Raw genomic sequence first — 18847 nt, forward strand, 5'->3', positions numbered from 1 at the left:
TCCTCTGATTTGGATTGCATTTTATCTTCTTCCATCCTGAGGGTCAGCCTGTGTCAGCTGCCTCCTCTGGCTTGAGGAGTCCGAGAAGCATCATGCGCTTGTCTTGAGATGGAGCAGAAAGAAAACCACTTGGGTTTTTAAAAACAAACTCTTGGCCCCCGGGGGGTGTTTCAAAATGTGATCCCCTCCAGCTTCCCCCCCCCCAAATAATGGCTCAAACAAGTTTTGTAAGGTTCTGGCATCCACCCAGAGAACAATAAACCTATTTGTTGTTGCAGCACTGAATGATGAAAGTTACGGGGAGAGAGAAAATGCGCAAGGAAGTGAATATTTGGTGCAGCCGTAAAAATAATAACGGGCAGACCCCAGGAATCGACCGTGCAGGAGTGAGGCTAAAGAGTCCCAGCAAAACGGGGAGTATTCCTGCCCTGGAAGAGAGCACCTACTACAGTCCCGTAGGGTTGTTAATATATAAGTAAGAGTAGATAACTTTTCTTGAAAGTTATTGCATGGAATTGTGCTTGGTAAAGATATGGTGTGTGTGGCTTCCGTGAGAAGTAACACTGTATTTGGTTACAAACGGCATGGAACCAGGATTTCTTGTGATGCATGTTGGGCATTTTGCTTTCTTTTATAAAAAGCATGATATTGTTTGATTTAACTTTATTGTTCAGTATATGTTGTTTTGCAGCAACAGTATTTTCAACAAGGAGTTTTTCCTACTGTAAGAAAGTCTTGACTATACATAATGGATACAAATGCGTCTTCCTTCTCTGGTGTCATTCCCTTTCCTGTCTCCCCTGAATTGCATTGGAGGCTCCTTGGGGCAGGGCCTTGTCTCTTCGACTCTGCCAAGCTCAAACCAGCCATTTGTTCATTTGGAACCCTCCAAACAATGTCAAAGGGAACAGAATTGAGCAATTCTTCGTTTGTTGCGTGACTTCCCAGCTGTTGCAACCCTTGGCCCTAAATCATGGCTGACACTTTAATTTTCTTCTTGTAACTTAGGAATGTCTCTTGGCCCAACCAAAGCGAGGACAGGCATAGGAAGGAACCTAAGTTATTGCTCTTGAGTGAGAGAACAGTGAGAGAAACACTGCCACCCCAAAATAAATACTGTAGATAAAAAACAAGACAAACATAGGATGATTGTCCCAATTCACAGGTTCGCTGCGGTCTTATGATTCTGGACAGTTTGTTTCATGTGAACAGGCCGGCAATTAAACACAAGTAAGATATGTCATGATTAATGCCGATTTATCTCACTCTGCCCTGAAGGGCCAGTGTAACCCTGACAACATAAGACACAAATTATTCTGTTATGGCAAATGTTTCACGAGGACTAGCGAGCCCTCTAGGTCAACTGTGGGGCATCTTATCTTGATGCAGCAGGGAGGTGCATAGCTAGAGATATAGGCCCTTTCATAGCTATGTTATTTTTAAAAAGTACGCTGTGACACCCAAGAACTACAAAAGACTTTAAAATGGTTTCTCCAGTTAACCTCTCCTACGTTAGGTTTGCACAGTTACTTCTGAATTTTCTGTCACCTTTTGGGCACCAAATGTCTTGTGTATTACCTCCCTCTGCTGGATGGAGTTGTTCCTCTGAATTAATGGTTAAAAATCATCCTTTTATTATTATTATTTTAATTGTTAGTTCTGCACATAGTAGCAAGTTAGCATCTTTTGGTGGGGTGGCTCTTCTTTCTTTGTTCCTTTCTTTATCTCACTTTTAAACTGTTGGCTGCTCAGGGTTTCCCGGAGCCTCCTACAATACGAAATACAACAGTAGTATGATAAAACACATGGCTAGAAACAGCAGAAGATAAAACCAAGATAACACCAGCAGCAGAGAACAAAACAATTCAACGGTTTTTATTCATTTGTTTTTGTTGATTCTGGGGAGGCAGATAAGAAAACAGTAAAATGCAGGCTATTACACTGCCTGTTCAAAACTAATTTGTTTGAATGGATTCTTCACCATTCTAGGTATAAAAGCTATCCCAAAGCATTCATTTTGTTCTGTTAGATAATGGCGTGTTAAATTGGGCATTTTTATGCTGCTGGCTATTTGGATTTTGCCTTTAAATCATCTTAAAGCTGATGACTTCAAAGGCCTTCAGTACTGCTTGTGTATATGCATGATCATGCATGCATTTTAGATAAGGATTGCGTTAAGACTCAATAACTTTCCTTGCCTCACCAAAGCTCAAACCTCTTCTGGAGAAAGGCCGAAGCTGGTCCTGCAGATCATCTTGAATTTTTAGCAGACATGACATTGCCACTGGATACATGCATTTATGCTTTAATATATTTCATGACTGCAGTTTTTAGGATGTGCTCCAGCATAATGCAAACCTGCTAATGTTCAACCAAATTTACTTCCTAGCAATAATGTTTTTTGATAGTGTGTGTGCCCCACTAATTTTGATGTGAGGTGTGTTGTCGGTCTCTGAGCTAGTCCAGACCATGAAGCCAGATCTAATTTTAGTCCCAACTAAATGTAGACCAATTGCAATAAATGGGACCTAATAATAAACAGTAACATAAATCCCATTTATTTCAGTGGTCTTTTCTGAATGGCATGAAAACTGGTTTTAGCCACGGACTGCACTTTCATTTTATCTGAATTTAACATGATATACACGTTATGGAATTTCCTCCATGGGAACTCCACTTTGCTTGCCACTCTGTTGAGATGTTTAGATAGTTCCTAAGTTCTTTTTCATGGCACCAGGATTTTGATTTCATTCCTGTCTCACAATATCTATGAATTTTAATCTTGTACATTTTCTGTTAGAGATTCTGAGTGCTTTCGGTTGTTATGCATGGATCAGGATGAAATGCTCTCCTGTGCTTTGATAAATGGTTTTGTTCAATGGTTTTGAATGCTGTGCTCTAGAAAAATCAGAAACAAACTGAAAAGTATTTTGTAACTATTTTGTAAATGTTGTAATTTACAAAATTAGACATTTGCTATTATGGTTCTGATCAACCAAATTAACTCTTAATATCCAGCATTAGCATTCCCAAGGTTGAAAACTAGCTTTAAACAGATAACTCATGTAGATATAAATTTGGGAAGACTTTTCTGGGCAGATGCAAGGTTTTCATTATAATAAAAAAAAATTGTCAGACTGTAGGCACATTCACCCAGAAGTAACTTCCACTGACTTCTATGGATCTTACTCTAATGGAAACAAGCTTGAGATAGCAGCCTTTGTTCTTTACAAAAACAATTTATTTCTCGGATGTGTTTTAACCACTCAAAGCCTTTAGGCTGGGATAACTTACTTTTCTAGTTAAGTATTCAAATTTAGACATTAACTGAATAACTAAACAATTATTAAAACTGGAGGTCTTGCTGGGAATTCTGTGACTGAAATAGATTAATTGTAAAACTCTGTATGATTACTTAATTTTTCTTGTGATTAGTCACTGGAGCAGTTACTGTTATTATATGAGTGTTTTATTTGAATTGGTTTGTAGCTGCCTTCAGTTAAAATAAACTATAGCAATTAATTAAAATTTGAAATGAGCTGAGTAGCTAATAATCACAATAATTTAACTGTGTAAATTAACTTTAAAATACAGTTACTCTATATATGTGTGTATGCCAGAAGGCATACATTATATAACTATAGTCCTTTTAATTTTGACACATGGGGTAAGAAATGACATATACACTAAGTGGGTGGGCATGACCTCCAAATTTCCCTTTATACCGTGTTCTAATTCTCATCTGTGTTAAAGTCACAATTTTCCACTAACCATTTTTGGTAGAAAACTACAAATATATTTTGTGATAACTATGTTAGAATTATGTTGGGAATTAAATTAAAAAATAAAACTGAATTTAAACTTGATAAATGTTCTTCCCTGAATGTGCATTTGTTGATCTTGCAGAATTTGCTTCTTGCATCGGAAACAAATCACCTCAGTCCCATTCATGGTAGAAAGACAACATAAATGATCCAGGTATGTGATCCAGAATTTTGAAACCCCTGGTGTATGCTGTTATCCAAGGGAGTTTATTATCCATTTTGTGGCTTAATTAACAAAAAGCCTTACGCTCTTCTGCTACTAAATTAGAACGGTGTCTCCGGTCACTGACTTGTTTGTTGTGTTCTGCTTCTTGTGAAGAACACCTGGGGAATTATAGGCAAGTCCCCCGCAAACTGCCAGCCATGGCGATCAAGGGCAAGGAGGCCCCGTCGCTGCGTAAAGCGACCGACCAGCTTTGGGATTTGGTGAAGGTCAGCAAAGGGTTCAGCTGCCTTGCAAACGGGTGGTTATGAACCACTTTTGAAGGCCTCAACCCCGGGTGCGAAAGCAAGGGACAAATGCCTTTATGAAATGGAGGTGGACGTTCCACCGAACCACCAGTCACAAAAGTAACCTCACCCACCACACCCATTTAAAACGGCAGGCGCTCCGGCCACCTCCATGGATTGGGCTGCCAAAAGATGCTTTTATAGGCAAGGCCCAGATTACAGTCCCACTGGGGGGGGGGTGCATTGGATTCGAACACTTTGCTTTGGACCCTGGCTGCTGTTCCACGTTGGGCGGCCAGCCTTTGGAGCTTCTCTTTCTTGAAATGCCATAGGGTGGCAGAGTCAAACCCTGAGAGCTAAAATGTGGAAAGGAAAGCCCCCCCCCCACACCCTGTATGTTAGGAGGGTGGCCCTGGCCCTACAGGAGCCATTCCTGGTTAGCCAGCAACAGCCAGCCTTGAACTCACTCCCCCCCCCCCCCGCCCCTTGTGCCATTTTATGAATAGGACAGATAGATTAATGGAAATAAATGAAATGATACATAAATAAATGAGATATCAACTGGCTGAGGCTCAAAAGGGGTGGGGGGAGGACTCCCCCCCATTTCCCCCCAATCTTGGGAGCCACCAATTGGGGGGTAGAGGGGAAGGCCGCCCCCCCACCGCTTCTCTCTTCCCTCCACCCCCCCCCAAATAACGTCTGCCTCAGACAAACTTCACCAAGGTTGGGTTAGGGTGTGCCGGCCCGCCTGTGACGTCACGCCCGCCAGGCCAATCCGGCGCCGGGCTGGCGGGACGGAGGAAATGACATCGCCGTATCCCTCCGCCGGCCAGGACCCCTTTTTTTGTGTATGTGTGTGGTGGGGGGCTTGGCTTTCCGTGTGTGTATATTTCGAGGCCGCCCCCTACCACATTTTAAAAAAATAATAATTAATGAGCGTAATTAATAACCGCGGCCATCCTACCATCCTGAGAGAGGAGGGAGCGAGGGGAGGCTGAGGCGCGCCGCCCTGCTCTGAGGTGCCGCCGCCGCCGCCGCTGGAAGGGGTGTGTGTCCCTTTAAGAGAGAGAGAGAGTGTGTGTGTGTGTGAGGGAGAGAGAAAGCGAGGGGCCTGGCGCTGGGGGGGGGGGGGAACGAGGGGAGCCTCCGAGGAACCAAGAGCCCGCTCGCCCTCCCACCGAACGAGCGACCACAGCGGCGGCAAGGCTGGAAGGTGAGTCCCCGCCGCCGGGCCGCCCCGTCCCGTTATGGCGCGGCCGAGAACAGGAGGTGGGTGTGGGGGGAGGGGAGGGGGGTGCCTCGCTTTGCGCGTGCGCGCTCGGGGAGCAGCGCCCGCGCGCTCCCCTCAGCAGGCAGGTGGCGGTTGAGGAACCGGTTCCAACCGCCGCCCCCCCTTCGTTTCTTTTTCTCTCCTCCTTTTCCGCCCCCCCCCCCGCTATAATATTGCCTTTATATTGGAAAGAGAGGGAGGAAAGAAGACTATATGTGTATATACTGTACGTATATATGTACTGTATGTGTGTGGGGGATATAGAGCTCCATGAGCGAGACAGTTGGGAAGAGCTGTAGCGCGCACGCGTACATGGCAGACACCTACATGAGCGCGCGCGCACACAAAGCCGCGAGCGCGAGACGTTCCGAGCCGGTTGGAGCGGGGGTGGGGTGGGGGTCGGGGGGGGGGGAGAGAACGGGCGGCGATTGGAGGGCGGTGGGGCCGGGAGGCGGGGCGAAGGGGGCGGAGCTCCTCCCACCCCTCTCGCTCTCCTCCCTGAGTGGTGGTGGATTTCGCCCTTCTCCCTCCGCTAGGGGGCGCCGCTGGCCCAGAGGCTGAGGCGCCGTGGTGGTTGCGAGAGGAGGGCGCGGAGGGATACCCGGGACTGCCCTCTTCCTCCTCCTCCTCCTCCGCCTCGAGGGGCGGGACTAGAGCGAAATGGGTGAAGCGGCCTGGTTCCCTGCGGCTCCTTCCGCCTTCTCTGGGCCGGCCCTCTTTTTCTAGCCCCCCCCTTCAGACCTAGCACGGTTGCTAAGAGGGGCTCGGTGGTCGTGAAGCAGAAGTGATCCACAGCATAAAAACTAGAGGTACCCGTTGGCTAGCACCACAGTCTGCGCCCCCCTAGTTTGCGGGAACGAGGCAGGGCTTCAGTCTCTCTCCCCCCCCCCCTTTTTGCTAAGCTCTGCAACTCAGACCTGGGCTGGGCGGCCATGTTGGCCACGGATTATTTTCTCTTCCCCCCCCTCCCCAAGACACACAACACACCATAAAACATGGGGGGGGGGCGTGAGGTAGGTGGGTGGGTGGGTGCTTTTGAAAAATAAAAATAGATGTTGCTTTGACCCTGTGAGGAATAAGGGATGGTTTCTTGGCCCTTTATTGCGGTGGGGGGGCTTTGAATTTATCTTGAACAGGAAGAAACAAATGAGGGGTGGTGGGCCTTGTTGGCATGGCAGGGTTTGCAGGAGGAGAAGAGAGCTTGTCGCCCTGATCCTGGCAGGCTGGCTGGCCCCCTTTTCTCCCGGGAATCAAATTAAGTAAAGAACCCACCATCGTCCTTTGATCTGACCTGATTAGGATCAGGGACCTCAAGGGGGGGGGGGCGGAAACGGTGTCCCCAAGAAGCTGGGGATGTTCCTTTCCGGGGGCCCCTTCCCTTAGAATCAACTTTGGAAATTACAGTCTGAAGAAGTTAATGTGTTTTCCAAGCTCCCTCTTGATCCTTGGCACAAAAGTGGAGATGCTTCATTGTACCACTTGTTCACCCTGTTGGTGCTGTCCAGGTGGGTAGACCTACAAAGCCTATCATCCCTGACCAGGCCAGTGCACCCTCTTAAGCACCAGGTTGAAACATTGCTGCCATATGTGTGTGTATGTGATGTGGATCTCTCTTTCCCATGTCAGTTTGCAACAAATATGCCCCAAAGTCTCACGCACCAACCACCAAGTGCCTGTGGGTAGAAATTGTGAGGTGTGACTGTTGTGCAGGTGGCTTACGCTGTGTACAAACTGCACATTGTTGCTATTTGACCCATAGAACAGCTTCCTATCTGTGTTAAGTTGTGATGGGACAAGTGCATGCTTATGATTTATTTAAATTACTTATATGCCACCTTTCTCCCCATAGGGAGAAAGTATCCCTGTGTTAATTATCTGGGGGAAAGAATGCACTGTGTCCTTTCGCCAAGGAAACTTGCGTATACAGTTGCCATAAGTTGCAGTCCCCAGGGATACATAATAATTGTGTAACATTTTTCCTGAATGCTCAAAATGCTAGGTTATCTAAAATCATATAGGGAGTTACTGTAGCTCATTCTACTGGGCCCAGTTTACAGAATACCTTATTGCAGAGGAGGTCTTACGGATCCTGCGTAGGGCGGTCGCGTGGCTTCTGGAGTCCTGTTCCTGATTTTCCACAGATGCCTCCTAATGTGGCATTGTACCTTGGTATCATAGCAACTTATTGTTTACTCATACAGTGGGGTCTTGACTTGAGAACTTAATCCGTATTGGAAGGCGGTTCTCAAGTCAAAAAGTCTGTAAGTCAAGTCTCCATTGACCTACAGTGCATTGAAAACCAATTAATCCCATAACAGGCCGTTTTTGTTCCATTTTGTTTTTTTTCTGGTCTGTAAGTCAAATCTCAGTCTGCAAGTCAAACCTAAATTTTGCGGCCAGAGAAGTCTGTAACTCAAAAAGTCTGCAAGTCAAGCCGTCTGTAAGTCAAGGGTCCACTGTATTCAGTTTACCTCACTGTAGTTCCTGAATCCTTCCCTAATAGCTGGTGATATGGTATACCTCATCTCACAACACCAACCCACTTGGTTTTCCATTGTGTGGCTCTTCTGGGCCAGAATCCCCTTGCTTAAGTATGTTTGTGTAGTTGTTTTCCTTACTGCATGGCAGCTGCACGAAGAGGGGATACATCTCGGCTTCTTGGCTGTCAACCAATCGCTGATTTGTGCCATAGGCCTACCTCAGCATATGTAAGCAATAAGATTTTGGCCCTTGTGTTTAGTTCTAGATAGATATCTTAATTTCAGATCATTTTGAATTTTCAGCATATCTTCAAAAGTGGTTGCATGTCTTGCTGTAACATAATTGGGTTGGTCCATAGGTCATTAATATAGATTTTGAATCTTACTGGATCCTGGATTGTATTATTCTAATGCTCATTTCGGTCCTAGTCCTGAATGTAGTAGAACTTCCCAATAAATAAACCTGCATAGGAGTGTACTGTATTGTTGTTTTTATGTGCAGTTAGTATCAGGTGTCCTGTTCGCTAGTGCTCTCAAGTGCGTATTTTCAGCCAGAAGTACATCTATCATATGACAGTTTCTTCTAAGCCTGTTTCATAAATGTGTGTATGTTTTGAAACTGAAGCTGCTTCTTGGTAACTGGAATATTTGGGTAAGTAATTCAAGTGACCCAAAGGTAGCATGGGAACTCTGTAGAATTCTTGGGTCTTTGATTCCAGAAATTTACATCAAGAACTTGATCTGGAAATGGTCTTGTCCTTTTGAGAGCTATTCTGTCTTCACCCCTGTAATACCTAGCTGGCTGCTATAACATTGTTAACGCATCCGTAGATGGTCGTAATTATCATACTTTCCTTTCTGTTGCACAAGGAAGGGGGTGGGGAACCACACATACATTTTTTTAAGTTAGTGGCTGTTTTATAAATAAAGAAAAAAGGTCTCTGTAGACATTTAAATTTTCTAGGCTACCTTTCAGTAAAAAAAAAGGTTCTGTATTTTAGGGAGCTGGCACATTGGTTGAAATGATCACCATGCTGTAAATTTAAAATAATTGAGTCATGAGGTGTTTTAAACATTACTGTCTTTCCTGTGGAAGAAGCTTTTACAGACTGTGGCTCCTTTTTCTCAAGTCTGGAAAAGCAGATCTCTACTCCACAACAGTTTGTGCTACAATAAATCTGGTTATATTTAAGATGCTGCGGAATATTTGGTTGCTACTCGGGGATCCCTCTGGATGTTCTTGTTGGTGAATTCTGTGGAATCAGAGGCTGCTGGACTGCAGTTCCCATTTGCTGTACCCAGGATAACCAATATTAGGGGGTGCTGGGCGTTCCAGTCTCACAAGACCTGGAGGGTCACCTGTTCCCTGTCCCTGGCCTGGTGGATCCCTGGACGGGGTATCCAGTGTGTTGCATGTCGTCTATGGAGAATAGCCCTCTGCTATCTGTACCTTCTCTTTTTTGCTTGGATCTTCTTTTAAGATGGAAAAGAAAGTTATGCAGGGAAAGGTAGTAAAACTAGGAAAGCAGGAAGGTGCAAGATCAAGGGATGCACTCTGCCTTGTATTGCATGTAGGACTTATAGGCTGGAAAATATGTTTCTCTGCAAAGCGGTTCCTTTTTTTGGTTTGGCTGTGTTGCTTCTTGAGTTAAGATGTTCCCATAGCCTGGATCTCTTTTCTTCATCCTGGCTCTAATATCTGAAAAGCAGACTGGCATGGTTTCTCCTTGCTGGAAAAGGAGTGCCAGTTTCCTAGACAGACTGGCTGGCTGGCAGGCTCATGGCTCCAAAGTTGCTTTCGTGTTTTTCCTGGGCTTCTTGTTCCGTTGATCAAGTGTGCCTTTTTGCCAGTCCCATCTGCGTGTTTTGAGGTTTCTGTTAAGTAGCGCTTGCAGGATGGCCAAGAGAAGGGATGCCACAGAGACCCCAAAAGATGATTTGTGCTGATCTTTATAACGCTTTCACTGCATGCGGAGGGGGCTATTGCTCCAATTGCTCCAATTTGGCATTGGAGAGTGCAGTGGAGAAAGAAGAAGAATGGATGTTTATTTCTAAATGAATATAACAGATTCCACCTTGGCCCATCAGAATTTCCATTGTGGAATTAGGCCCAGTAGGAGACAAAACAGAAAGGGCACGCAGTATAGAGACAGGGCAGGAAAAAAAAAAGAGAGGAAGGAATGTCTGGTGTTGAGATGGAAGATTTAATGTTAGACTCTTTATTAGTGAGATTAAATCATTTTATTTAGCATAGGAGTTTTGAGATCTCAGAAATGGGCACAGAGGAGAAAAAACATAAATGGAATGGCTGAGAGGTGTTTCTTATGTGTTTCATGGTGAGCTAAAGCAATGCGGGTTTGTGTGCCTGAGTATTTCAGGCCTGAGGCTCACATTTATTTGTGCATTAAAATTTAAAGGTGCACACACCACACTTTTTCCACAGTGGTCTCTCCTTTTGCCGCCAATCCTGTGTTGCCTAGAGTTCCTTCTTGCCTACGGGGAGCAGGCGGGTTGCTCCAGTACCAGACTTCTGTCGAGGTTAGTTGTGGCTCTCTGTGGCAGCACGTGGATGCATTTATGTGTTCTGTTTGTAGTCTTTCCCTGCACAAGCCCAAGGCGGCACATCTTGGCCTCTTCTCCCTTCTTCTCTCCTCACAACAATCCTGTGAGGCTGAGAAAAGAGGTACTAGCCCAGGGAAGATAATGCAGTTGCCACTATCAGTACTTTTTGGATTCATTTTCTCTCTGAGCTCACATCTTTGCACTTCCACCCTTGTCATGTGTTCTCTAGATAAACCTTAAATTCTGAATAATGCTTCACGGATCAGATGGAAGTGAGCTATATGGTAGAAAAAACAGTGCTGTCATATATTGGTTTCTACTCTGGCATTGCCCACCTTCCCAGAAAAAATTTGAGCAGTTGCAGAGTTTGTGTAAGGAGAGATCTAGGACTTGCCACCTGACTGGAAGCATGTCCGTGGCCGCTCTGTGCGATGTTTGAAGCCTCCACGGGAGGCATAGAGCATAATGTAAACCATGGCTGGTAGAAACATTACAGGTGGTTTGTAGCATATAAAAAGTAGTAATCAGTTCCTTTATTACCTTTCGTAGCATTGGTAAGGTTTAAGTGGATGAAAATAAATGACCAAACAATTCCCCTTGACATTTCTCAAATGGCACACAGATCTTGTTCAGAAACCTTGGGGTGGACTGTAGTTGGTGGCAGCAGAAGCCAGAGGCCTCTTAGTGATCTGCAGGCTGGTTGTGGTCAGTCTGCAGGTTTGGGACCGGTGGTTCGAGAGAGAGACCCGTCTAAGCTGAGACCTCGGCCCCTCATGAGGCAAAGAAAGGTGCACTGAGCCATTCTCTCTTTTATCTTTCACTCAAGGATGGCGGACACCGACCTGTTTATGGAATGTGAGGAGGAAGAATTGGAGCCGTGGCAGAAAATCAGCGACGTGATCGAGGACTCTGTGGTCGAAGACTACAATTCAGTGGACAAAACTGCTACAGGTAACAATCCTTTCCCTCCTTTTATTCCCCCTTTTCCAAACAACGACAAAAAAATAATCAAACAATACCCAGTTGCTAGATTGTGTCACATGTCAGCTTCATATCCGAGGACAATAAAACAGTCTGCTAAGTGGACCAAATATAAAGACTCCAGTTGTCAGGGTGTATATATCGTCAGATGGTTTCTGTTAGTACTGTTTTTTTGAATCTTGTTGCTTTCAAAATGCACAGGTATTTTTGTGTCTTTGGGGGACAAGAGTCTGGCCTGAGCAATTCATTTGTGATGCTGGCCATGATCAGCTAAAATCCTGTTTGATGAAATGCTCCCATCCCTTCTCTAACAAGCCTGGGGTTTGGAACTGCTCAGAGCAACTTTGCTCGTTGTGCCCTGGGTGAGCATGGGCTGTAAGGCAACCTTGGGCGTCAGGGCCTCGCAGGTGGTGGCACGCCAGCGGCGGAATGACTTGTCGGTACAAATCTTCTCCATCAGCACTGTTGTTTAGCTGTTTGTCGAAAACATGTTTGATTGTGCGAACTTTAAAGCAGATGGGCTGACACTTCAGATGTTTACTATCTTTGATTTTAGAAATAGGGTCTTAATGGTGTTTCTGTGTTGTGTGTTCATGTGGAACTTCCAGTCTTTTATATAGGCCTTTTATGAGCTGTGGAAAAGGGTGGTCTCAACATATAATGGCTGATTGACATTGAATGAGAAAATAAGTAGTTATTTTTTTAGATGTGCTGGGCTCTTTGTGAGGGTCAATGGGATATGAATAAACGACAAAGGTAAATTATCCACACTCCTCTCTCTTATTTTTCCCTTCTACTTGTAATAGTTAATGTAACTGAGACCCTTCCTTCCAGAAAGCTGCTTTTCCTGGGACCCCTCTTGACGCCCCCCCCCCCAAGCTGAACCTATCCCTCTGTCCCTGAGTTAAAGAAAAAGGCCAATGGCTGCCACTATAGATTGGGAATCAGGTGCTCGCTTGGTTTCCAAGCCTGAGCTTTGCCAGCTGAAGGTCCCCAGTTCAATCATGGCATCTGCAGTCAGATGACAAAAGTAAGCATGTGTTTAGAAACAGAGCTTTTTGGAGATAATTTAAAAAGTGGTCAGAGGAAAGGAAATTCTTGGGGTGCTGAGTGCTAGGCTTCAGAATTGTGGCCCTTTTTATAGCCCCCGCCATAATGGCTAATGCAGTGTAAATATAAGCGGTGCAGAGTGAGGAAAGGAGAGTGAGAGCGAGCCCTGGAGGAAGAGATCTTCCAGTGTCTTCTGCCTTAGTGGAGGACATGGTTGTGATCTGCCGTCTCTATAGAGTATAATTTGCTGAAAGCCTCAGGCAAGAAGGGACCTCAGGAAAGCCCTGGAAAACATTTAGTTGCTTTTTCTACTTTGATTCATCTCATACTCTTGAGTCTGGCATGCAAAGGGGGGAAAAAACCTCCACATTTATTTCTTGGCTATGACTGTCCTTGTGGGTGTAACAGATTGGTACATTTATTAGCTCATATTCTTGTCTGGCTGCTCCGATTTGCTCCTTCCCTGCCTTCTGGCAGTTGTCAAGAACAGTTTCAGTTTGAGCTTAACAAGTGGATGCCCTTTTAGAGGAAAATACACAGTCTAGTCCTGATGCCCAGTAGATGGTGCTGATGGTGGGTTGCACTGTATTCAGGATGTACTGCGGCGGATGGACCTGGGGATCAGGGTGTCCCCTGAGTGAGTGCTCCGATGTAGGGTACAAAAAATGCCTTAAAACCCTGCATGTAGAAAAAAATGCACACCATGAGAGTGAGAGCTGTATTCTGGAATCTTTCTGAGATGCCTCAAGTCTGGGAGAAAAGCAGCATAAAAATGCAATAAAAATAAACTCTTATGTGCAGAGTTAGGTTTCTAAATTCTTTAGACTGACTGTTGGGTGGGACTTGTGTGATTCCGAGTTAAGGCTGGTGCCTGTGGGCCTGCTCTCAAACCCGGGCCCAGTCTTGCCCCTCTGATTTCAGGCCCCACACTTTTCAGTGACCATCTTGCCTCTGGACTATCCATGCAGGTGAAAGGGTCCTACGTGGATCTTCCACAGAGGTGCCCCTGCAGGCGATATATAACCCTTTTGCATTTCCTTCCTGGCAGTTTCAGTAAGCGTGCAGCCCGTTGCCACCCCAATGCCCATCGTTGCCCACGCGTCCATCGGCGGTGGCTTGCCGACGCCCACGTCCGTCAGCGGCAGCATGCCGCCCAACAGCGACAGCGCCAAGAAGACCCTGGTGACACTCTTTGCGAACAACAGCGGTGAGGAGAAAGAGCGCTTGAGCTGGGTTTCGGAAGACCCTTGGAATGGAGGATCCAAAATGTGACTGTGCAGGGTGGGGAGGGGAAGGTCACCGTCTCGCGTGAGGAGCTGGCTCATTTTTCCTCTCCCTTCCAGCCGGCACACCTCTCGTTCAGCAAGGCGGGCAGCCGCTCATCCTCACGCAGAACCCAGCCTCGGGTCTAAGTACGGTAGTGACGCAGCCAGTCCTCCGGCCCGTGCAGGTGATGCAGAATGCCAACCACGTTACTAATTCCCCTGTGACCAGCCAGCCCATCTTCATCACAACGCAGGTGAGGCCAGCTTCCCTAGGCTCCCTGAGGCTCTGTGGGCATCGCAGGGACCCTTTGCTGCGGGCGCTTCTAGTCTGGGCTACAACGGGCTGCCTCGTTCCCTGTTCTACCCCTGAATTTAATCTCTAGGTTTTCTTCTATGACAATGGTTGTGATTCTGTGGGCTTCTCCAACTTTTGTGAGCCAGTTCTTGGTGCTTATTCACATTTTGGGAAACACTGACATAGATTAAGTTAAAAGATACAGTGAAATAATTTTGTTCCTTTGGGATAATGACATCACACAGAGAGAGACTGAAAAAGAAATAAAACTTGTTATACATAATCAAACAGACGTCAACCAAAAATTAAAAAAATGTTTTCAGAATGGTGGAAAAATAGCAAGGAAGATGCCATATGTTGCTTGTAGGATAAAGAATTTATTTAAATGCTACTTATTTAAAATGTTTTTACCCCGCCTTTATTCCTAAAAGGACCCAGAATTCTGTAATCTGAGTTAAATCACAGAAAAGGCCCTTAGTTGGCACCAAATATTCTTCCGAAACAGGTGAGATGTGCAGAAAGACCTTCCTGGCTGGTCGTTTTTATTGGCTAGGTAGTTGTCTGGAGGAGAAGGCAGTCCTTCAGTTATCCGAAGGGGGTTTAGGGCTTTAAAGGAAGGAAACTTGCTCGCGGAATTGGTGTCAGAAACAGCATGGGTCGTAATGCGCTTAAAAGCACCACAGAGGTCAGTCTGGATTGTGGTTTGGGAAACCCTGTTGTTGTTCAGATAGGAAGAGAACCGTGGGAAGCAGCCCTCTGTGTATGCTGCGCTTCCCAGTTCCCAAGGGAGCCGGCTGCAAGTTCATTCATCAGTTTCTGGAAGATTGCCAGTTGCAGTCAGAAGTAGGACTGGCTGATTAAATGCCAAACAGGGATGCAAACAAGTTGTTTGTTTACTTAAAAGATTTACCTTTCTCCGTGCCTAGAGCAGTCTACTAACAATGTTGGTATGAAACAGGCAGTGGAAGATAATGAAACAGCATTTATTAAAATGCCACTAGGATTTAAAGGCAGGAGCCACCAGTCCCTGATTCAAAAGTGTTGGGGGCCAGAGCAAGCTGTAAGCTGTTTCCAAGTTGATAAGAATTGGTGCCAGTCAAATCTACCTGTCAGAGATGATCTCCAGCCAGAAGAATCTCTTCACGTGGCTTCACCAAACCACTGGAGGTAGAAGTCTCAAGAGCAGAGGACCTTGGAAGCAAATCCAGAATTTGCGGTTGCTTCCTGGGGATGACCAGGGGCGCCTAGTTTATGCTTGCCACAGCTGTGTCTCCTTAAAAGTCTCTAAATGTTTGATGTCATTGACTGTAGACCTGACATGGGTGACGACTGATAATACACCCCTGTCAATACTGATTTTTTTTTAAAAAAAAATTCTGAGCAATTTAAAAAGATATATCTGAATTGTGTTTAACTCTGAAACTTTGTGCAACCTGCCATTTTCTTTTTGTGGCGGCCTGCCACTGAGGAGAAGAAATGGCTTTTACAGCAGTGCGTGATTACCCTTTTGCTACTTCATGTTAGTTTGGCATGTTGTGAGGAGCCGTACGGGCAGTAAAGCCTGGCTTCTGAACTGGCATATTTTTTCAAGCAGTTATTCACAGCTGGTAAGGCAGGATGTATGTGCAAAAGGATAAAAACCAGCTCGTTTTTTATTTTTCAGTTCAGATACGATTAATTTTTCTGCAGCCTGTGTGGTTGCAGAGTTACCGTAGGCCAGCCAGTCAGGCGATCTCCCTCCAGAAAAATGTAAGAGGATCTCTGGTGGTTGAGGCCGAAGGCCCCGCTAAACACGGTATTCTGTTCCATGGTAGAACAGCACCTTCCTGATCCTTTTCTTTACCGACCGATCTCCTGGGGCGGACTGACTCTGGCCCTGGCGGTCGCACCAACTGAATGTGTACTCCCTTCTGATGCTGAGACGGGTTTGCGTTTTGTGTGATGCAGGGTTTTCCTGTCCGGAACGTCCGGCCTGTGCAAAACACCATGAATCAGGTGGGGATCGTGCTGAATGTACAACAGGGTCAGACTGTCAGGCCCATTACCCTTGTCCCAGGTAAGCCCGAGCGAGGAAGCTGGGGGTGGGGGTGGAGGAAGACGGCTGCCCGCAAGGCAGGTGCATGTCAGAAAGGGCAGGTGGACCCACCCCTTTTGCAGCAGCCAAAGAACACCTTAAGTAACGCATAGGGATTTAGGTAAATCATACACAGCCCGGACTACTCCATCTGGTGCCCACGTGGGCTGGGCTGATGGAAGAATGGGAATTGTCTTCCCAATGTCCCCGGAGGCCTGTCGCCCTTTGGGGCGTGCTGGTCTAACCACTTTAATCAATCCGACATGGGCAGCCCCGGTAATTTCAATATTTCCTCGTCTCGCTTCCTGCAGCCCCAGGCACTCAGTTTGTGAAACCCACCGTCGGCGTCCCTCAGGTCTTCTCCCAAATGGCCCAGGTGAGACCTAGCCCAGCCATGCCGGTCCGACCGTCCTCCAACACTTTCACGACGGTCATTCCGGCCACCCTGACCATCCGGAGCACGGTCCCGCAGACCCAGGCGCAGCCACAAAGTAAGTCCTCTCCCAGCACCTCCACCACTCCTACGGCAACGCAGCCAAGCGCGCTGGGACCGTTAACGGTACAACAGCCAGGGCAGTCCACTCAAGCTCCCAACCCTAAATTAGGTAAGATTCCCCATGGGGAGAACATGACACGACTCAAACGAAACCAAAAAAGAAACAAACAAAAAACCACACCCCATTATATCATACATCCAAACAAGCTGGGACTGACCCCCTGCCGCCGCCAAAGTCCATCCATTGTAAGGTACATCCTCATCCCCATCTTCCTCATCCTCATCATCTCTGCCTGAGGGCATGGGATTTGGGCTGTCAGCTGAGGGTGGCTGTCTCCCACTGTGCCTGGTTTGTGGTAACATCCTCTGAGAAAAAAGCTGGACGGTCCCGTACTGCTCTTGAGTGGTGCAGAGCGCACTTTTCAGGTGGGGAACAGAAAGGAAACACGGAGACTCACCCATCTGCCTTTCACAACCCCGAAGTAGCCACAATGAGTGGCAGAGATGGACCAGACTTCAAAACTACCATTTTTTTTTTGGTGAGGGTCTCTCCATTACTGTGCAAAGGTCGCATCGTTGCCTCTTGTCCTTTGGAGAAGTAACAGTAATTATGATGAAGCTCTCCTGCTTCTTTTAATGTGTATGTATGCAAAGCTACCAATTTCAGGGGTTAATATTAATTGGGTTCCGAGTTTTAAAATATTTGCCGTTTTTGATCTGCGTATTGCCCTCCCTCTTAAAACCTTGGGGCATTCTCTTTTCTTCTGCCCTCCTCACCCACTGTCCTGGCCACTGTGGAGAAGTGAGGTCAGCTGGGCGGCAGAGAGAAAACCTGGGCTCTCGGTGGTCTTCATACCCGAGGCTGAACAGGGCTTTTGACTCAGGGACCCCAGGGTCTGGCTGATAGTTCAGCCAGCCAGAAAGTGAAGGGCCATGAGTTTTTGAAGATGGCTTTGATTCCCAGCTGCTGTGTTACAATGCGATCACAGGACCAGGAGGGGACCTTTTCTTCTTGCAGTTGTGGTAGTTTCACACTTACAAAAGGCAGCGTTCTTGTATGGCTCCTGCAGAGCGTCACTGGGACTGACATTTTGGGTATAACTCTACCTCTGTGCCATCTTTTTTACTTCACTGAATAAAATCTTTCCTTTCTTTCATTTCATTTCTCCCTCCCTCCCCTCGGCTCAGTGAGCATTGCAAGTTTTGTGACGGTGAAAAGGCCCGGGGTGACCGGAGAGAACAACAACGAGGTGGCCAAGCTGGTGAACACATTGAACACGGTTCCTTCCCTCGGCCAGAGCTCCGGCCCCATCGTCCTCTCCAACAACAGCCCGGCTCATGCCTCCCAGCGGGCGGGTGCCTCCGACTCCTCATCACAGAAAGGTAGGTGAAGGCGTTGAGGAGCCCAGAGAGGGACAGGGCCCTCCGCCTCAGTGTCCGAAGCTGCCTTTCAGTCTGTGCTGCTTGGGCCTTCTCTCTAGGTGTGTGTGTGTGGGGGGGAGGGAGAGATCCAGGGGGGAGGGAGAGGGACTCCTCATTCCCATCTTGGAAGTGGAGCTATGGATGCTTCCCTGCCCTGTGCCAGCCCTGCTTGTCCCACAGAGGCAGGGTGCTTTTGGAGCCTTCTCTCCCCCCTCCCCGCCCCGGTTTGGTGAGTGAACGTGGCTGTTCTTCTTTTGTGGCCTTTGAATGCACACTAATGGGTTAAGTCTGTTCAGTGGCCACACCTTGGTGGGAAAGGCACCTCAACAGACTGCCTGCAGCAGGGAAGTAGCAGAGGCTGGAAAGCGTCCAGGAAGAGGGATGGGGCCGTGCCCCAATTCAGGAGGGTAGAAGTAGGTATCGTGTTGTCTTGGGTGTCCAGTTTGCCTTTCTGTCAACCTGGCCAGGCTGCCAGATTCCCACGGCAGCATTTTCCCTTATGTATTGGTTTGCTCAGTGGGCGCCCTTCCTCCCAAGAAGGGAGGGGCCGAAGGCTGTTCCTCTGCTCTTGACCAGGTCCCTCACGGGTCGGTCTATTCCATCCTCTGCCAGTAACCATGTTCGTGCTCTGGGACAGAGGAAGGGCGCAAGTCTCTGGCTGCGGAGCCAGAGGTTGGG

The 18847-nt window shown here is 46.9% G+C and overlaps 1 protein-coding gene and 1 long non-coding RNA gene across 6 annotated transcripts in view; one reads left to right on the plus strand and one right to left on the minus strand.

The window, feature by feature from the left end:
• Positions 1-18847, plus strand: part of POGZ (pogo transposable element derived with ZNF domain) — a 40979-nt gene that overhangs the window by 11088 nt on the left and 11044 nt on the right. For 2 of the 5 annotated variants that reach the window (XM_072984168.2, XM_072984167.2), the window contains exons 2-9: positions 279-475; positions 3907-3978; positions 11413-11537; positions 13666-13824; positions 13961-14136; positions 16125-16233; positions 16563-16856; positions 17936-18130. In XM_072984168.2, the coding sequence (XP_072840269.2) occupies positions 11414-11537; positions 13666-13824; positions 13961-14136; positions 16125-16233; positions 16563-16856; positions 17936-18130 (1057 nt within the window). In that variant the 5' untranslated portion in view covers positions 279-475; positions 3907-3978; position 11413. Of the gene's footprint in view, positions 1-278; positions 476-3906; positions 3979-5117; positions 5488-6025; positions 6354-11412; positions 11538-13665; positions 13825-13960; positions 14137-16124; positions 16234-16562; positions 16857-17935; positions 18131-18847 lie in introns of those variants that run through there. The other 3 variants (XM_072984166.2, XM_072984169.2, XM_020798275.3) reach the window with 3 other exon arrangements.
• LOC144584927 (uncharacterized) lies at positions 1611-5054 on the minus strand. The gene is made up of 2 exons (XR_013539424.1): positions 4994-5054; positions 1611-1768 (listed from the first exon to the last, which is right to left on the minus strand). It is a non-coding gene; the product is annotated as an uncharacterized LOC144584927 (long non-coding RNA).

Source organism: Pogona vitticeps, chromosome 15 (assembly GCF_051106095.1).
Source record: "Pogona vitticeps strain Pit_001003342236 chromosome 15, PviZW2.1, whole genome shotgun sequence".
Classification (NCBI taxonomy): Eukaryota; Metazoa; Chordata; class Lepidosauria; order Squamata; family Agamidae; genus Pogona; species Pogona vitticeps.